Genomic DNA, 20,177 nt, shown 5'->3' with positions numbered 1-20,177 from the left:
AGGACAGACTCTCCTCTCTCAGCCCCCCCTCCCCCAGGAGGGAGCTGGAGGCAGACTGGGGCGGGAGATGCAGAGACATGGGCGGCTGACCCGCTCTGCCTGACGTGCTGGCTGACCATAAATGGGACATTGCTTCTCTTTGAATCTCGGTCTCCTCATCCGTCAGATGAGGAGACTTCACTGCCCCAAGCCTCCCCACTCTTCACTCCATCACCTCGGCCCCTCTTCTCCAACTTTCACAGCAGACACACCGCAGACTCCTCCAGAGGCCGAGAACCCCAGGACTCAGCTTGTCTACCCCCCAACCCTTTAGGAACAGGCCCAAACCAGCACCAACTTCGGAGGCCCTGACCTGGGAGCCTCGGCCTGAGGAGCCTGGCTTGGCAGACTTAATTTGGGGATTATCTGGGACGTGAGCTCTTTCTCCCCTTTTAGTCTGCAGAACTGACCTCAAAAGGCCACAGTAGCCTACGTGTATACTGTCTGCACAGCTGTCCCCCGTCCCCACCTTCCACCTTCCTTAGTCTGAAAAGTCGCAGAAAGCTGACCAATCTGAACAAAGGCCAGATAGGCACCCGCCAATTCCAGTAAAGGACGGATCCCTGAGCCCCGGCTCTGTGAGTCCAGAAGGAAATGGCTGTGCCTGTGTGAACCTGTGTGTGCTCCTGGAGGGTGTGCGCAGGCGTGCGGGGCGCTTCCCGGAGAGGTGGAGCTCTGCGGCTGTGTGGCCCCGTGTAGGTGGCACTGGGGGTGTGTGAACTGTGATGAAGAGTGCCTAAGGGTTGAAGGACAATCCAATGGGGGGATTCTAATGTTTGGAATCAGCAGCTTCTGATGTCCAAGGGCAGAGACATATCTCTGCGACCAAAATGTGTCCTCATCCTTGAGCAGTGGGAGGGGCCGGAGGGAGCTGGGGTGTGGGGAGAGCAATGGCAAGTGAGTGTTGGGGGGGGGGGAGGTCCGCCGCTGCCGCCCACTCCTGGGAACACTGGACTTGGTGGCAGTGGGAATGAGGGGCAAGACCGAAGCCAAGAAGACGCATGGCCGAAAGCAGTAGCTAAAGCCTGGACCCCAGGCTTCTCCTGGACCCCAGCGCAGGACTCCCCTCGGTGCTCTCTCTGAAAAATGGGCTCTGAGTCTGTTCTTGCCCACCCTTAGGGATAGGCAGCTCACCTCCTCCCTCTTTCCTGGTGGCCTCTGCCTATGTGGCGTGGCTCTGCCTAGAAAAGGTCCTTCATCCCACTGGGCCATGGCCAGCCTCCTTCAAACTTATGGGTCTCCAGGTTGTCCCTGGGGCCACAGAGTCCTGTCCCGTTGCTCAGAAGAGCCCGAGAGATTGGAGTCAAAGGTGAAAACCCATGGGTCTGCTCTGCTGTCGACTGGGCATCCCCAGGTTCTCCAGTCTCAGCCACATGCAGGACTTGGTTTCTAGTTTCCTCCTTACATGGGTCATCTGTGAACGAGTCTCATCTTGTCCTTACTTGGGATACAATGCCCTGGGGATGATCTAATCTGCCTGGAGAAGTGGAGAAACTGTCATCTTCCCTATTCGGGTTAACAGATCTTTAATAATATGGCCTGCAGTTTCAGCATTTTAATTTATGACCAGCCACACATACACTATGGGCTCATGCGGAGCTTGTGGTTCACTAAGACCCTCAACCTCACAACATTTTTATGTGAATGGGGGCCAAGCCATGTCTCCTTCCTCCTACAGTTAATCATTCTGCTTTTTGAACACAGACCTGGCCATCCACAGAAAAGAACTTCAAGGGCTAGTGGGGAGGGCATGGCTGAGTGGACAGTATGAGTCATGAGCCTGCCTTGGCCCTGGATCCCCTGTTCCATTACCTTTCTTTTTGATCCCTGCGGCTCAGCCAAGTTAATAGAGTGAGAAGCATGGACCTTTTTTGTCTCTGTTCCGGCTCTCCAAGGACAAGGCCTGTTCCTGGGATGGGAAGGCTGTGAGGCAGTCAAGGCTGACTTCTCCTTCCTCTTCTATCTTGTCAGGGGCTGGCCCAACTGTGTTTCTCCCACCTTGTGGGCTTATTACACCCCTTGGACACTTGCTACTCCCAATACAGGATTCAAATTGGGTTTTTGTTTTGTTTGTTTGCTTATTTTACTTTGTTGTAATATGGAACACTGTGCTTTCCCTACTGTGCCAGAGTTGTCCTTGGCTAAAGGACAAGACACCTGAGTACTAATCTGGACTTGATCTCTTGAGTTACTGTGAGCACTTTGCTAAGCCCCTGACCCTTCTCGGAGCCCCTTTTCCCCATCACTAAGGAGTGGACCTGGACACACTAGGGCCTTAATACTTGTTGGATTCTGAGATTTTAAGATCTTGGGATTCATGTGTCTGAGAATCTTGGGCTCTGGTTTAAGTGGGGAGTTTGTGCTCCTAGCTTCCTGGGCAGATGGGTCTGCCCTGGCCTGCCTGGAAAGAACTCTCACTGCCCTTTCCTCTCTTCCAGGATGCTTTGCTGAGCCTTGGCTCCGTCATCCACATTGCAGGCTTCCAGAGGGCTGTCAAGGAAGCCCTTTCGGCCGTGCTCCCCAAAGTGGTAGGTGCCTTGCCCCATGTTTCCCCCACCCCACAAACCTTTGCCCAGCTCCTTGCTGTACCTCACCAACTCAAATAGAGTTGAGAAAGAAGGAAGAGGCGGGGTCCCTGCCCAGAGGACTCTCATGGGGAAGCGAAGGGTTTGGGTAAGTGTTCTGAGAGGGTGTCCCGAAAGAGAAGGGCTGAAGCTAAGTCCCAAAGAGTGAACTTACACAGGAATTCTGGAATGTCAGAGACAGAAGTGGACTTAGAGCTTCACTGGAAAGATCATGTCTTGAATAATGGAAAGGATTCCCCTAGGATAATAGCTAGAACATAGTGGAGTCAGGTGGGCTTTGGAATATGTAGCAGAAGAGGTTGAGGGTAGACATGCAGAAGAACTTCCTTGATGCCAAGTCCAGGAGGTGCTGGAGCGAGACGCACAGCTTTGTTGAATGTGTCTGTGTGAAGGTGAAGTGTCCTGCCTGGAGATAGGAGGCTGGACAAGATGACCTCTAGAAATCTTTAGGCTTCTCTCTGACCTATCCCAGCACCATGGATGATTGCAGACTGGGAGCAGGTGCTTGGGCCCATGGTCACCCGGCCCCCTTGGTTGTCTGGGCCCAGAGTGCCTTGGTGAGGGGACTGTGCCCCTCGTGATCTGCCCCAGGCCATTCCTCAACCTGGCTTCGTTGGCCACTACTCACACCTTAGGCAGGAGGATGAGCAAACTGACCCTGAGGCCTGAAGCAGCACCGTCTCAGCTGTCAGCCTGGCGGCGGGGGGGGGGGGCGCGTCTGAACCCACTGAAGGAGCACAGAAGACTTCCTGGAGGAGGAGATGCCTCAACTGGGTCCCCATAGCCTGGAATCTCCTCTTGCCTACTCCAGACACCAGCTAAGGCCAGCCTCTGCCAAAATGTGACGCCCCTCACCCACCCCCACCCCTGCAAGTCCACTGTATCTGAATCTGCTTGATTAATGAACCTCCAGAGGCCCAGAGAGGGGGGGAGCCTCACCCAAGGTCACACAGCATGACAGGGACAAATGGGGCTTGGCACCTAAGCATCCCCATTCTCTCCCCTCAGCTCTGCCTTCTCAAACCTTCTAGAAGTTCAGAGCCCAGGAGGAGGGCTAATGAGTGAGCTTTATTGAGCGTGAAATTGGTAGGAAGTGGGTGGTGTGTTGGCGCCCAAAAATAAATCCTCCCAGAGAAGGATGGGACTGAGGCAACATCTGGCCTGGGGTGGAGAAACATCTGGAAAGGAGGGGGTGGAGAGGTTAGCAGGTCAGCATCTGCAAGGCTGCCCTGGGCCCCTCTGGCCATTGAGGCTACCCCGGGAAGGGTAAGGAGGAGGTGACTAGTTAGGTCTTCATAGGCAGGGTGCCTGGTGGTTGTGGTTGTGCCAGTATAGATGCCCTGCACTGGATTAATTGTACCCACAGAGCTGGGGGCTTGAAAGACAGCTGTAGTCCAGGCAATCAGGTTCCTGGGACAGTGGGACATGTCTATCTTCACTCATCCGAGAGACCTGTGCGAGCTAAGGGAGCCCTGACTGGGGAGCTGTGGTTTAATTGCAGGGAGGGTCTCAGAACACCCCCTCTCCTGGAGGGGTTCCTCCTCCCCCAACCCACTTCCCCCAGTGGGGACATGAGAGGTGTCATCTGCCCCCAGTGAGGGGTGAGTGAGATGAGAGGTCTCAACTGCCCATAGGGAGTGGGGAGAGATGGAAGGTCTTCTGTGCCCCCAGAGAATAAGAGGGTCTAGCCTGCCCCCAGGGAGTGGGCGGAGGGTTGATGGGAAGGGCCTGCTCTGCCCCTAGGGAGGGGTGAGGAGATGAGAGTGCCTGCCCCCTGAGAAGGGAGGGGAGATGGGAGGGTCTGCTCTGCCTCCCCCAAGAAGGGAGGGGAGATGGGAGAGTCTTCTCTGCCCCTGGGGAGTTGGAGGTGGAGGGGGGAGGGAGATGGGAGGTGTCTGTCCCCGGGAAGTCAGAGTGGGGAATGGGAGGGTTCCAGTCTGCACCCAGGAGGTGGTGGGGGGGGGGAGATGGGAGACCTGCTCTGCCCCAGAGAAGAGAGGGAGCCGGAGGCACGGGTCCCGCCCCCAGGGAGGGGGGAGGGCGGGGCAACGGGGGAGGGTCTCCATTCGCCCCCTCAGTGAGGAGAGCCGCCAGCACCTGGCTCCCTCATCAGCAGCCATTGTGGCAGGCAGCCCCGAATGCAGATGGTGCTGATGTGTCTGCGATGGTTCCCTCCTTCTCTCCAGTAAACTCAGCTAATTTTAACCCGGAGGGCTGAGAGTGAGGGGGTGGGAAGCAGAGGGACATCCGGAAGTGATGAGGATCTGTCCTCCCTGCCTCCCCACTCCCCGTGTAGCGCCTCTCTCTCTGCCACCGCCAGGGTCTCCGTGTGACCCTGGGTGCTGGGGGGTCTCCTAACCTCTTTGGGCCAGCTCCCTCAGGCCCCTCCCAGGCTGCTGCAAGGACTGGAGGACCAGAAGGAGGCAGCATACAGATGAGGAAGCCCTCCCTCCCACTGATTTCTCCATCCCTGAACTCCCCACCAGCCGAGACCCTTCTCCTGAAGGACAGGGTCCTCCGGGACTGGCCTGTGCCTGCCCCCTCACTCCCCTCAGGCCCTATCAACCCCAGCCCACACCACCAATGAACTGGCTCAGGGTCTCTGCAAGTAGGACTGGAACAATTCCTGGGGCTGGGAGGGTGGGGACAGCCAAAGACAACAAGAGTGGCTGGCGGGACTACGGACACTCACAGTGGCTGAAGGGCAAGGCTTCAACTGGATTCCACACTTAAAGCCACACTTACTGTGGGTGGGCCTTCAACACCCAGCTCAGTGTCACCTCCTCCCGAAGCCATCCCTGATAGCATCAGCAGAGAGGAGGGCCCTCCCTCCCCTTCCCAAGAAAACGGTGTCCCTCAGGATACTTAGTTGGGCATGTGGGTGCCCCCAGGTGGGGCACGGCATCTGCTGGGCAGCGCTGACCGTGGGGCACTCACTGAGGCTGTGCTGAAGGCAGTTGGTTATGGATCCCTCAGGTAGCCAGTCCTGCTTGGAGGGGATGTGGCTTTTCACCCATGGGTCACTGAGGGCAACCGCTTCTGCCGAGACATGGCCTGGAGCCAAGGCCAAGACGGCTCTGGGCCCTTGGAGAAGGCACATTGACAAGCTGAAGACTTGACAAGCTTTGGATAGAGCTTTGATCTCACTCTAGGGAGCATTCATTCCAAAATGCACACCTGCTCCTATCTCTCAGCGCTCACAGCAGCCTCCCCCCAGCTCTGTTTCTAGGCCCTGCTGACCCCAAGGCCACCTCCTGTGCCCCCTGCCTCCACTGCCAGTTCCATAAATGCTCTGTGCTCTTTACACTGCTTATCTATGACTCGGCGCAGGCCCAGAAGCCATTCTTCCATGCCTCACCCATTCCCCAAATGTGTCTAATTTTCACTGCAGTTACAGCTTTAGGGTCACTTCCTCCAGGAAGTCCTTCTGGCTTGAGTCACAATATGTGGTTTCTTGTAGAATTGTTTGTGTTTCTGAGGTAGGGGGGAAGCTTCCAGGGCATTCTGAGTCCCTCCTGCCATACAGCCCTGAACGGCCACTCTGTTATGGTTTGCTGAGGCTGTAGTCACAGCAGGGAAATATCTTGGGGTGGGTGGTGGGTGGGATTTGTCTGCAAATCTGAGCCCTTTAGACTCTCTCCCTAGCACTTCAGATTTGGGGTGATAGGGAAAGCCAGCAGGGTGGCTCATGGCTGCCCAGAACCCCTCCAAGAGGAGAGGGTGTAAGTTCATAAAGGAGTTTTTCCACCCTGACTGCAAGTTAGAATCACCCTGGGAGTGAAAACAAACAGACGCGTGAGCCCACGCCAGCGCTGGGACAGGGCAGCTGGAAGGGCTCTCCGCAGGATCTCACGAGTGCCTTCTGTCCTAGGAGACTGTCTACACCTACCTGCTGGATGGGGAGTCCCGGCTGGTGTGTGAGGACCCCCCCCACGAGCTGCCCCAGGAGGGGAAAGTCCGGTGAGCCATTTTGTACCCCATTGCGTCTCCTACAGTCAAGGATCTCAGGCCTGGGGGACCTTCCAAAGTCATCCGGTCTGACTTTCCCCATCTGATCTTGACCTCAGCTTCCCTGCCAACTGGGGTTCCTTGGCTGGGTCACTGGCCCCCCCATAGAGGGGAGAAGCAATGTCTTTTCCCGTGTTGTGTTGGGGCAGTGGACAGCACGGGGAAAGTGCGCACTGGTAAGTTTTCTTCTAGAAACCTAGAGAGCTCTTCTAAATTGCTGCACCCTCCTCAGAGCCCAGTCTCAGAAGGTCGAGGCTACAGTTCATCATTAGACCGCCAGCAGGCTCTGAGAACTGCCTGGGAGGTTCTCACCGAATCACTGAATGCTGGACCTGTGGGAGCATATGGTGTCAACCCCGTGTCTGAGAGCCGGGAGATCAGAAACGGGGTCCTGCTGTGGGTTCTGAGCCCGATTGCCTGGGTTTAAATCCCACTTCCCTTTTGCTAGCTGTGTAACACAGGGCAAGGTACTCAACCTCTCTGGGCCTCAGGGTTCTTGTTTGTAAATGGCAATAATGATAGTTACTTATCTCAGAGGGTTGTTGCAAGGATTAAATGCGCTTAACACAGGTAAAGCACTTAAAACTGCATCCATTAGAAATGCTAAGTGTCCGGTTTTGTTTTTGTCAGGGTGGAATGTTGGAATCCCTGACTTTAGGCACACGGGGCTCATACTCTATGGTCCCCTGATACTTCTGAGCCTATTGAATTCAGCCTCCTTATCTTCCATCATGAGATGTGTCCAAGGCCACATACCTGGTGTGAGACAGAGCCAGGCCTGGGACGAGGTCTCCTGGCTCCTGGCCATTCAGGGGACAGTCAGGGGAAGTGGAACTCGTCAGATGAGAAAGTGTTGACAGGCAGGAGTGCTGGTCCAAAGGAGGTCAGGCCACAGAGGACATGGTCACTGCCAGGGCCACTGTGGGCCCAGGGAGCCCTCGGTCCGGAGCCGAGGGCTGCGCGGGCACCAGTGGGGGTGTTACTAGTCACTCCCAGGGGGGAGCTTTTCCAACAGGCCAAATCGTTCGGGAATATGGCTTTTTCGGCCAGCTGAGGCTGGCAAGACACTCTCCTTTCACAGACCTCGTGGAAAGAATTGCTTTGGGGCTGCCAGAGGTCCCGGCGCTGGGGGTGCTCTGGTCTGGAGGCCCCTCCCGGCACTTGGGACCCTGGATTCCTGGACGCTGGCCTCTCCCAGCCCTTCCGCATGGGAGGGGCGGTGCCTCTCCAGCAACACAGAGCCTTCATCCTTCCTGTTCTCCCACTTGGTTCCCCTCGGGGATGGGTGGCAGGTGACACTTAGCAACTCCTGACAGCTTCTTCCCTCAAGGGCTGTGTGAACCAAGCCCAGCTGTGCCCACCTCTGGCTTCTACTGTCCCATCTGTAAGACGGCAGATAAGGCTGGCAGGTCTTCGGAATCTTCAGGAAAAAAATGCTTAGAATATCCCCTTTCCTCCTCGGAGCCAGCAGCCCTACCGCTAAGAGCTTTGTTTCATAGGAGCTTGCTCCATCCAGGAAGTTTCCTTCAAGTGGCCTGGGAAGGCCTTCCCGGGAGAGGGAGCAGGACCACCAGGGGCTCAGAGATGGGAGGGGGGCATCCCGCTGTGTTCGCGCTGCCCCTTCTGAGCCCACGAATGCTCCCCTGAGGCTTTCTGCTGTGAGGAAGGGTGGGTGAGGGTGTCTGCGGTCCAGGCATCTTGGAGAGGTCTCAGATCATCTGCACCTCTCAGGATCCCCCAACCACCGCCTCCCCCCTTCAGATTCAGTAAAGCTTTCGGAAAAGAAGGAAAAGAAACGGGGGGGCGGGGGGGGGGGAAGGCAATTAAAAGTGAATGTTCCAATGCAATTAGCCCAGAGTTCAGCGGAGATGGAGAGGTGAGTGCCTACTGGGAGACGGGGCTCAGAAATCCCAGGAAGACGCTAGCAAGGGGCAAGAGGCGTGAGGCAGCCCGTGTCCCAGGGGACACAGAGATCAAAGCTCATTCAGGCCAGCGAGGATTAGGGGTGAAGGTTTAGGTCAGTTCTCTCTTCTGCAGTCTGTGCTCTGCCACACCCTCCACCCCCATGTCTGGTGCTGAGTCCACCTCCAAGGCCAAGGCTAAGACCCAGCTAGGAAGAGCACTGGAATGGGAGTCAGGTAGGCCTGGAGTCTAGCCCGGCCCCCTCCCTGCCTCCCTGTGTCCACTTCCAAGCCTGTTTTCTTCTCCCTAGAACAGAGATAACAGTAGCACCTGTCTTTTGATGCGATGAGATCATGGATGCCCAGTGCCCCGCCCAGTGTCCGGCCCAAGTCTGAGCTCAGTGGTTGCTAGTTGCCCTCCACCCCCAAGTCCCAATTCACTCATTGGGGTAACCTTGAGAAAATTACTTCCCTTCTGGCTTTAGGCTTTTTCTATAAAATGGGCGAGGCTGGGTCTTTCCACTGGTGACCTCTGTGATTCTGGCCCCAGCGGGAGACGGGGGCAGCTGCCTCAGGCTAAGGTGGGACCTGAGGCTCTGGCTGTGCCCAGTGGAGGCGGCCTGGCTCCAGGAAACCCTGGAGGGCTGCCAGGGCTGGGAAACAGCAGCAGGTGTGAATAGAGGTAGGCCATAAAGACAGATAAGGCCCGGAGGAAGAGGACAGACTCAGTGTGGTGTGATGGCAGCAGGGCAGACAGTCCAGGGGGGATGGGGAGGCCCCTCCTGCCACTGCCCCCTCCCGTCTGTGGGCTCACAGGTACCTAGGTTCATCCCCACAATGTGTTTTGGGTTCGCTACCCCCTCATGCAGGCTCACGCCCTCTTCTCCCGAGCAGAGTCCTTCCCTGTGCACTCCATCACAACCCGCCACATTTCCCTCATCCCCGACTGCCCAGCTGGAGGCGCTCTAGGAGGCCTGCCCCATAGATTCCCCAGCACTAAGGAGGATCCAGCTTCCAGAAAAGGTGTCTGGGCCTTGGTGGCCTCCCTCAGGGATGGGTCTTTCCACAAGAAGAACTGTGGACTGGGAGTCAGGAGACCTGGGATCCAGGAGGGTGTGGCTGCGGCCCCCAGGCCACGGGATTGCTCTGAGCCTCTGCCCGCTCCTGGGAGACAGTTAAGATGGAACACTGCAGTGTGTGAGGGCTGGTCCAGCTCTGAATTCTAGGGGCTGGAGGGGAGAGCCTCCTGGAAGGCTGCCTGCAGGAGGGCCCTCCTGAAATCTTCGTCTCCCTCATGTTGGTGCCCCCTCAATTTCCCAGCCTATTTCAGTCCCCAGCCCTGCTGCCTTCCTCTTCTCACTGCGTCTCCTGCCATCTCGAAGCCTCTCATTACCCGCTGCTGGGTGCGGTGAATTCTGGGGCCTTTTAGCTGCGATGGGGACACCACCGCCCACAGCAGCAAAGCTGCTCGTCTCCCTCTGCTGCCATCTGGGGGTCCCAGGTCCCAACCTTGAGAAATTTCTTCCTCAGAGCTGACCTGTCCTCTTTCACTGCAGAATCAGTGTGTTCCTCTGATTTGTGTCAAGGGACACAGGGAATAGTCTGTTCCCACCTCTGGAGTCTCACATTCTGGCAGAGGGAAGGGGAGAGGAGGGTCCAGGTCCTGGCCTGAATCATAATTTGTCTCCCAGGGAGATGAAAAGTCAGAGCCACCTTGAGGCCCTGGGAGGTGGGGGGGGTGGGGTGCTCAATAAAGGGGATGGGCCTCACCAAAGAAGGGGCTCAGAGGAGTGGAAGGGGGCCTGGGCACTCAGCTCTTTCCAGGCCATTGACCCTCCCAACAGAGAGCCTTTTTCTCTACCCTTGCCACTAAACAAATAATTGTTAAAGGGATGGAACCGTCATAAAGTCCACGCCCGTTCCTCTCCCCACTCTGTGCCCATCTGTCTTTATCGTCACTGGGGCAGCCATGACCACCCAGGCACCAGGGCTGCATCATTAGCCTTCAACCTGGACAGCTGGCCCCTGGGCGTGGAGTCCCCTCACCCCCCACCATCAGCCCGGCAGCTGGGGTAGGAAGACGGAGGAGACAGGAGGGGAGATGAGGCAGGGCAGAGGGTCCTCAGTTGAGGGAGGAACCACTGGGGTGTGAGTGCAGACAAAGCCCCCACCCCTATCTGGGTTGGGGTGACTCAGCCTGGGCATTTCCCTTCCCCTTACGGTCTGTGGGTGTCTTTAAAACCTCCAGGAGGCGACAGTTCTGGGAAGGGTGGCAGCAGAAGAAAAGGGCTTGCATGGGCATGGGCTGGGGTGAGCATGGCCCAGCACAGACCTGCCCGGGACTGTGGGTTGGGCAGGTTGCAGAGTCCCCTTGGAGGCCCCAGTGCTCTGTGAGAGATCTGGGCTCAGTCAAGGTTGATATGTCCAGCCCGGCTTCTCCTCTGCTGTCTGGGGACCACTGAGCCTAGACGCCCTCACTGCCAGGATGTTTCCAGTCTCTCAGATGCTCCCTCTCTAGTGAGAGTTTTACCCAGCAGCTGACCCGATCAGGCTGAAAACAAACCTGACCCTCAGTTTCCCCTACTCAAGTCCGTCTTGGGGCTCCCTCTGCCCTCAGGATAATGCCCAGCTCCTCAGGGCCCTCTCCAGCCTTACTCTCTGCTGTCCAGCCACACTAACCTCCTTGCAGTCAGGCCAGCTAGCAGACACACATTCTTTCTCTCCTCTGAGCCTCAACACATGCAGTTCCCCCTGCTTGCACATCCCTTCCTGTCTGCCTTGATAACCTCTGCATGTTCTTTAAGACCCAACTCAGCATCGCCTCCTCCAGGAAGCCTTCTCTGACACTAATTCCGTGTGGGACAGTTGTGAGATGCATGGGAGGTGATTCACCCATTGGATGGGGGAGGCGAGGAAGAGGGAGGCAGCTAGTACAGTTTGTGGGCAGGCTACAAGGGACCCGGTGGGTGGTTGTGCCACTCTGTGTGGTGGAGAGAACAAGTTCAGGTTGGGACTGGGTGCTTGGACAACGTCAGGGACATCCAGGCTTCCAGGAGGCCTTTGGGTGTCTCGGGTCTGGAGTTCATGAGAGTGGGAGCTGGAGATTTATGAGGCCATGAGCACAGAGGAGGGAGTTTTGTGTAGAAGAGAAGAAAAGCTGAGGGCAGACTCCTTTGTCAGGCTCCCTGGGTGGAGAGGGGGGCGAGCCCCAGGCCAAGGCAGCCTCTTGTCAGAGCAGGGGGTGCGGCAGGGGGGGAAACGGGGAGTGAGGGGTCAGTAGGACTAAGCCGCAGCACTTACCGACCAGCAACATAGGGACCAGCGCCACCTTGTGGTTGCCCAGGAACGAGCCCGCAGCAAGCCGAGTGGCTGGGTGGGTTCAACAAGAGGGGGTTTGGCTGCGAGTCACCAAGCGGGCCCCTGCCTCCAGGAAGCCCAGTCTTTAGCAGTTTAGTCATCAGGAAACGTGGCTGCATTGCCCTCCTGCCGCCCTTGATTCCTATGCCTTCCTGGGATGATTGGCACAGTTGGAGAGCGCAGAGCCGGAACCTAGCACTCCGGGAGCCCAATGGTCTGGGGTGTGAGGGCTGGAAGGCAGGAGACACCACTGGTTCTTGTAGATTCTGAATCAAGAGGCCAGGAGTGAGTGCATCCAGTTTAGATGCTGCATGACCTTTACCAAGATGCCCAGCCTCTCTGTCTTCGATTTCTCCAGAGGCTGTGACCTCGTGATCAGGAGACTTGCAGGCCACCCCCTCTCTTTTCGATATCTGGCCTTTGCTTGGCTCCCCTTAGTGACCTCACATGCACACCCTGGCGTCCCAGCCCCCCACGCTTCTCTCCTCTTCAGGCCAGGCAGTTCCTACAAACACAATTAAGTGGAGGCAGCGTGAGGGATGAGGAACCCAGGACAATTAATCATCGGGGAGGGACAGTTGGCGAAAAATCAAGCACTTAATTAAGCAGGAAGAGCTAGAGGCCAGGGGAAGGGTAGTATGTGTGGTGAGGGCAGATAGAAACTCATTCTTCCTACACCACCTGCCCTCCCACCCCTCCATCACACCTATACCCATTCATACCAATCCTGTTGGAAGCTCACACCCCCTCAGGTCTTTAGGAAGGTTCGAGCACACTAGTTAAGACTATGGGCTCTGGTGCCAACTGCCTGGGTTCAAATCCCGACTCTGCCACTTATTAGCCATGGGACCTTGGATAGGTTCTTAACCTCCACCTGAAAATGGAAATGATGATAATACTGAATTCATGGATTGTTGGGAATTCCGAGTTAATCTACATGCATTGCTTGGACTGTGCATGGCACGTAGGGAACGTAGGATAAACTTTAGTTATGACAATCACCTCTGCAGTCCTCCTGTGCTAAGAACTGCAAGTTGCTCTGAATGTTTTCTTTTTCTTTTTTCTTTTAATTGAAGTATAGTTAACATGCAGTATTTACACTAGTTTCAGGTGTATAGAATGGCTTTCTGAGGATGGAGATGGTTAGGATTCTACTCTCCTCCACACTCTTTCGCCCTGGGAGGCTCAGAGAAGTAGGTCACTTGCCCAGGTCAAGTAGTAGCCACAGCAGGATTTAACGTAGGCAGCCTAGCTCTGAGCCCTTTACTTGCTCTGGGGGACCTGCACTGGGCCCCAGGGTACCAGCAAGGGGCACCAGAAGCCAGACTGTGGCTGCCTGCCCCTCTACAAGGTGTGTCAGGGTCCCCATCTCTTTTATTTCTGTCCTCCTCATGTCCACCCTACAGCAGGTCAAATTGTCTAGATCCTTGCAGATGTGCGGGTCTAGCCTGCTGTGTGTCCCCAGGTCGGGGCCTGCTGCTTTTTGCCCCAGGGACTGAGAGGTGGGATGGCATCTTCTTTTCAGAGAAGCTGTGGTCTCCCGGAAGCGGCTGGGCTGCAGCGGACTGGGCCCCGCAGACCTGCCGGGGAAGCCCTTAGCCAGGCTGGTGGCTCCACTGGCTCCTGACACCCAAGGTAAGGGCTGGGAACTGGGCAGGGACAGGGAGGGACTGTGCCCCTGCTCCCTAGATCACATCTGTCTTCTCTCCCTGTCTTCATCTCTGTCTCCTTCTTTCTCTTGCTCTGCGTCTCCAGCAATCCCTCCATCTAATTCTCTATTGTGCTACTAACCTCTCTGAGCCTCAGTTTCCTGATCTGTAAAATGGGGATGAGAGAACCTACCTTGAGGGGGTGTTTTGAGGAGGAGCAAATGAGATAAGGCATGTTAAGGGCCTGGCACACGCGAGGGCTCAGTGGCCAATGGCTGCAGTGACCGTGCGCTTGTGTCTGTTGCTAGATGGGCTGTGTTGTTGTCATGCTCTCTCTGTCACTGTCTCTGTTTTTCTTTCTCTTCCTCTCCACGCCCCCTGTCCGCCATGTCTCTCCGCCTCGTGTCTCAGTCTCTCCAGGTCTCTGTCCTCTGTCTCGATGTGGAAAGTGCACAAGACCGGGAGTCAGGAGACCTGACTTGCTGTGTGATCTTGGGCAAGTCACTTCCCCTTTCTGGACCTCAGTTTCCCAATCTATAAAATAGGGGTGCTCAGCCTTCCCTGCCTCTTACCCTCTCAGGGTTGCTGGGGGGGGTGCTCACAGAAGAGTTGTGAAGCGAGGGGGCTTCCTTCCATGAGGGACATTGCTGTGTGGTTGTTCTGTTGCTGCCTCAGGACCCCCCCATCTCTCTGGGTCTCTGGGTCTCTCTGCGTCTCTGTGCCAGCCTCTCTGTCTGTGTCTTTGTCTCCCTCCCTGGGGCTTGGCTCTGTATCTCTGAGCCTCATTGGCCCCGCAGGACCACCTCATTGCCCTCTCCCCCTCAGTGCTGGTCATGCCGCTGGTGGACAAGGAGGCTGGGGCTGTGGCAGCCGTCATCTTGGTAAGAACAGTGTGGGGTGGGACGGGGGAGAGAGGAACAGGGAGGAACAGGGAGGAACAGCGGATGGAGCCTGTCTGGTGTGTGTGTGTGTGTGTGTGTGTGTGTGTGTGTGTGTGTGTAGAGCAGCAAGCTGGGCTGGAGTGGGGAAAATGGGGGTCTGGGAGGACTCTGGGCTTCTCCCACACCCCAGCCCTCCGCCCTACCTTGAATGGTCAGGACGAAGTCATCGGCCCAGTCAGCAATGGTCAGACATGTATAAGCTCCACTCTCAGCCCCATCGGAGCTGTCGGTGCAACCCCGACCTTGCTTCCTCTTCTGCATCCTCCCCACTGGCTTAGGGGCAGGGGGCTGTGTCCACAGAAGGCCCGAGAGACACTGAGAAAGGATGCATGGACATGGCGCAGACAAATAGTGTGGGAAGGCCAGTCAGATTCCCGTGGCTGGAGCTCAGGAGCATGAGAGGAGGCCCACCGGGAGGGGCGGCCTGGGAAAGCATCCAGCTCCACGGTGGAGGCTGGTGCCGATGGACGGCCTTCTTGGAGGGGGGGATGGAGGGGAAGGGGCTTCAGCTGCAAGGAGGGGATGCGCTGCCGGGAGCGGGGAGGGGGTGGGGGCGGGGCAGGCAGGTAGGGAACCCAGGCCCGGGCGCCCCCTGCCCTCTGCTGCCCCCTGGCGGAGCTCACCGGCTTTCTGCTCCACCGGCCGGGCTTGGCTGAGCCCTATTGGGGCTGGTTCAGCCGCTCTTTCAGGCTCTTCTCCCAGACGGAGGTGGGCATTCAAAATCATTGTCCTGTCCTAGGAACCGAGGGTTGGCGCCCCCAAATGGCCATTATTGGGGATCTGCTTCACCAAGGCAGCCACAAACTCAATAAGGCGCAGACCCGGGGGCAGACAGATGAAGAGGGGGTCCTCGTTCGCCCGTGGGACTCCTCCCGAGCTCATTAAACCAGAATTAAAGGTTTCTGAGGCGCCTGACCTTTCCGGAGCTGCTGGCGGGGGAGGGCCGTGGGAGTGGGGGGCGGCCGCGGGGAGAGGAGGGGAGAGGAGAGGAAGGAAGGAGTGCTTGGCTTGGTCTCCTCGGCGCCCCATCTGCCTGACTGAGGGAGCCGCCGGCCCCTTGGTTTCTCCCGCAAGCTGCTCCCCCACCCCCAGCTTCTGTTCCCGCAGGGGACGGATCTCCTGTTGGCACTGAGTTCCCAGCACGGCTTCCCTCCCTCTCTTGGTCCCAATCTGTGCCAGAGCTGGTGGCTTGGAAGAGGACCAGGGCTAGGGGCCATGTGCAGAGGTGGGCAGTGGGAGGTGGTAACTCGGTTGCCCACCTCTGTTAAGGGAGAAGAGTCTGGGGGTGCCAGGTTCCTGAGAAGGGTTTCCTGGGGTGGGGCCATGAGGGCTGGGTCAGGAGGGAAGCAACTCCAGCAAGAGGGGGACTTTTGGAGTTTGTTCGTCCTGCCCGCATGACGCCTGCTCACCTGGGCTCAGGTTGGGACAGGAGGCCAGGTTTCCACCTTCACCTGGGAGGGGTGGGAGAAAGGCCTGTGTGTATATGTGTGTCGAGTGCTGCTGAGGCCGAGGGGGCTGCCGTTACTTCAATTTAGCGCAGGCTAGCAAACCCTGCTCTGGGCATCCAGGCTGGGCGCTGGGGCAGAGGGAGGAGTGAGACCCATTTGTGCCTTCTAGAAGCTCCACCTGGGGGAAGGCCAGCACAGCCTCAGACTACCACTGGCCAAATGAAATAAATGCTGCTAGCAGGTGCTCTGGTGGCGGAGGCTGGAGCACCAAGGGTGCCTCACAGTGGAGGCAGCATTTGAGTGGGGCTTTGGGGCACAGGTAGGAGGTCGACAGGCAGAGAAGAAGGGAAAGGATATTCTAGGTGGAGTGAACAGCGTGAGGCAAGAAGGGTGGGGAGAAGGGTGGTTGAAAGGAGTGATCCCGGTGAGGCTGGGCTGTGGGGTGCACGCTGCTGAGCAAGATGCCCCCTGGGGCTCTGGCTGCCGGAAGTTCCCAACAACTCGATGCCCACCTCCTCAAAGACCCTGGGCAGCTCCTTTTTTTTTTTTTTTTTAAGAGCTCTTGAAAGGTACTTGAATTATTCACAGTCTGCCTCTCCTCCAAGCCTGTGCCTCAGGTAGAAATATACTTCCCCGGGACACCCCTCTCCCCGATGCATACACATCAGAGAGACCCTGCCCAGCTGGATCTCACACGCTTCCAGAGACGGCACAGGCCGCCCCGACCTCCCAGCTGCAACCAGATCCTGAGGGCAGAGGGTACAAAGGGTAAAGGAGGGGTGCCGCAGGGCAGATATTTGGGGAGGGCTGACTCACCGGCTCCACCCTCCACAAGCCCCATTCCTCTCTCTGAGTCTCTGCTCTGGGTATCCCTTTATCCACCCTTCCATTTGTCCGTCCATCCTCGGCCCCATCCAGCAGCTGAAGGCCTGCTTGTGGGGCATGGCCAGGCACGGTGTGCTAGGTGCTGGAAACAACGCCGTGACTGACCCCGGCCTTCACAGACCACGCGGTCTGGAGGGCTCGGGAGACAGCATCAAACGAGTGAGTGAGATGAGGGTAGAATTGCAAACGATAGCAAGTGCTGGCAAGGAAACAGGGAGCCCTGCAAGGAGCGTTGGGGCCTGACGGAGCTGCGGTCAGTGGAGGGCTCTCTGAGGAATCTGCCCGCCAGGTGCAGGGCTGCGTGGCGGAGGGCTGGGCCTCTGCGGCCTGCCGCTCAAGGTGCCTTGATTGCAGATTGTTCTTGCGCAAAGAGTCTTCAGCTCTGTTCTTCAGTTCGGGGATAATAAGTCCCAGGAGTGGGCGGCCCATGGTCTCTGGCATTTGATGCGTGATTTGTGCCCGTTCTTCCCCCCGGCTGTGCCAGCCACACCAGCTCCTTACACGAGCGTGACGTGTTCATGCAATTAGCCATGTCGAGCTTGGTGACAGTGAGGGGTGAGGGCCGGGCTGGGCTTTCAACCTTCTCTACAGCACCAGTGCCCACTACTGAGTGTTCCCACTGGGCCCCAGACACACTCCCTGATTAGCAAGAGCGGGCTGCAAGTCTGTGTTCCTGTGGGTGAGCAGAAAGCCATGCGTGAGTGCTGGTGATTGCATGTTTGCGTGTGGGGGGCGGGAGTGTGTGCGTGAACACAAGTACCCCGCGTACAGGTAGAAAGTGCGCATATGGGTGGTGTATATGCCGTGAGTGTGGGCGTGTGGCTGCCTTGGAGTCTGGGACTAGACGCTGCGTGTGCACACGCCAGAGCATCTCCATGGCAAAGTGAGCGCAGGGGCGGTTCTGAGGGTTTGCAGGAGAGTGTATGTGGGCTTGTGCACATGGTGGGTGGGGATGGGCTGAGGCATCCCAGGAGCATGCGCTGGGGGGGGGGGTCCAGTGGGTACAGGAGGATCTCCTTGTCTCTGGCCTTCTGAAGCTCTCATGCAGTCTCCCAGCTCTCTGTTGGCACCAGGCTGTATCGCCAACCCAGGAACTGGTTGTCCCCACAGCCCTAGAAGGGCCCCAATCTTTCCTTTTCCTGAGAGATGGGTCCAGGTGGAAGGATCAAGAAGGATAACCTCCCCCATCTACTACCAGTAAAATATCAACATGTTTATGGAAGCCAACACAAATGAACCAGCCCCCAGCCTCTTTCAACCACCACCACCCACCCGCCCCCTGTCCTGTGGGAGTCATGGATGGCGGCACTATGCCCAGAGCTTAGCCTTCAGCACCATCTTTGGTCCACAGATGCTAACGTCTGCTGTGGATCCCCAGTACGATTAAGCTACAGTCCAATCCCTTCGCCTTGTACTCAAGATTCTTCCCCCTGTGGCACCGTGGATCCTACCCCCGCCCTGGTCCTCCTAGCCCCATGCCACCTACTAGCCAGCCCTGCCATGACACCCCTGCTTGCAGCGTCCCCTCTCTTCCGCCCCATACTTCGGTGCCAGTTCTCGAAGCCTCCCCGATGCCCTCCCCCTCTGAGCCCCCCCAACCCTTAGGTTCCCATCCACACAGTCTGCCCTCTCCTACTTCCTCAGGTATGAGGTTCTGCACCCCACCAATTGCATCCCCCACTCCATCCTGCCCCAGCCAGACTGTGAGCTTTCTGAGAACCTGCTGGGCTCCTCCTCTCCATCTGCTCCAGGCAGGGGACCTAGAGCAGAGGCGGGCGGGGGCTGCTGCGTGGGGAGGGAGGATAAAGGAGGGACCCCAGTGCAGACACTGTGGGGAGCCCTGCAGGTGGTGAGCAGCCCCCGAGTAGGCACAGGAAGCTGGTGACGCAGGTGGGGAGCCTGGCTGGCAGGGCCTGCAGTGGGCTCCCAGGCTGCCACCCCTCCCTCTCGCTCGTGCATTTTTCTTACCAAGCATGCAAGCAGGGGTGGGGGAAGAGTGTAGAAGGTGGGCTAAGGGTATTCCTCGTGATTGACTGACACGGGGAAGTTGGAGAGGGACAGGATGATGGAGGTTGAGGGGTGGGAGGGCTGAGAGGGGATCCGGAGAGGGGAAAGTGTGGGCAGACAAGGGTTGAGAGTGGTTGGTGCTGTCCCGGACTCTGCTGTGTGACCATGGGCAAGGCAGTGCAACCTTTCCAGGCCTTGGTTCATGCGCAGGGTGGAAGTTTGCCTGCTGGGCTGGTGAGAATCACACACGTGTAAGGCAAGCACTTCAGCTCTCCATTCATTCATTCCCCCATCCTTTAGGCACAGCAGATGCATCATAAATGTTGAACCTCTCCCTTATAGCAGGTTCAGGGGTGGCTCAAACCCCAACTCTGATGGAGTTGGAAGGATGGAGCTGGAAGCTGAGGCTAATACCACTGATTCCATATTCAGGGCCTAAAGGGCTCCCTGGGCTGGGAGATGGAAAGGGGTCCAAGGTCACCCTCCCCTTCCCTCACTAGACACCCGGATTGTGCTGTTGATGGGACAGTGTCTGAAAAGGCAGAGATCAGAAAATTTCTATTTCTTTGTATTAGCCTTAGAAGGCTTCCTGGAGGAAGGGATTTTCCTGGTGCTCTCTGCTTGGTCAGAAGGGCAGGCTTATCATTGAGGCGTGCAGACCGGAGTGTGTATGTGTTGGTGGGGACAGGTGTGTGCTGGGCATGGAGAGGGCACTCTGGCGGGGACAGGAGGCTGGGGAGGTCACAGCTGGCCCCCGTCTCTCATTCCTTCAGGTGCACTGTGGCCAGCTGAGTGACAGTGAAGAGTGGAGCCTGCAGGCCGTGGAGAAGCATGTGAGTGGGGCCAGGGCCCCAGTAAGATGGGGGCTGCTGAAGACCCTCATCACATCCTGTGGGAAGATGATCTGGCCAGGAAGCTGGACAGACCTGGGTTCCAGTCCACCATCTTTGAGCTATGTGACCTTGAGCAAGACACTTAACCTCTCTGAGCCTCAGTGTCACATCTGAAAATGAGGATTAGGCTAGCACTGACCTGCTCATAGTACAGTGAGATAAGGCAAGTCAAATACCTTGTCAATACTTAGGAAGGACTATGTACGTAATGATATTGAGGCTCTTTCCTGAGATTTTATGATTTTGTGACTTCAACACGGACTTAAAACTCCCGTGAGTGCTAGAGACAGAGAGCAATCTGACCCTGCCCTGTCTACTAAGAGCCTGGGGGCTTGGGCGGGGGGGGGGGGGATGAGGCAGAGCCTGTCCTTAGCTGTTCGAGGACTGAAGGACGCTCCTGGGGCCGTAGGAGCCCACAGATGGGTGGAGCGCTAAGGGCTGAATCCTTTGGGACCGGGTGGGGG

General features: G+C 57.2%; 1 protein-coding gene across 3 annotated transcripts in view; it reads left to right on the top strand.

Annotated features, from left to right (window-relative positions):
• Positions 1-20,177, top strand: part of PDE2A (phosphodiesterase 2A) — a 95,575-nt gene that overhangs the window by 61,139 nt on the left and 14,259 nt on the right. For all 3 annotated transcript variants that reach the window (XM_087868133.1, XM_087868131.1, XM_087868132.1), the window contains 5 exons: positions 2,478-2,567; positions 6,496-6,584; positions 13,416-13,525; positions 14,365-14,420; positions 19,594-19,653. In XM_087868133.1, coding sequence (XP_087724259.1) covers positions 2,478-2,567; positions 6,496-6,584; positions 13,416-13,525; positions 14,365-14,420; positions 19,594-19,653 — 405 coding nt within the window. The remainder of the gene's footprint in view (positions 1-2,477; positions 2,568-6,495; positions 6,585-13,415; positions 13,526-14,364; positions 14,421-19,593; positions 19,654-20,177) is intronic.

The sequence above is a fragment of the Ursus americanus genome, chromosome 16, assembly GCF_024610735.1.
Source record: "Ursus americanus isolate L20-20 chromosome 16, mUrsAme1.1.p, whole genome shotgun sequence".
Classification (NCBI taxonomy): domain Eukaryota; kingdom Metazoa; phylum Chordata; class Mammalia; order Carnivora; family Ursidae; genus Ursus; species Ursus americanus.
This window is presented reverse-complemented; position numbering and strand designations above follow the sequence as displayed.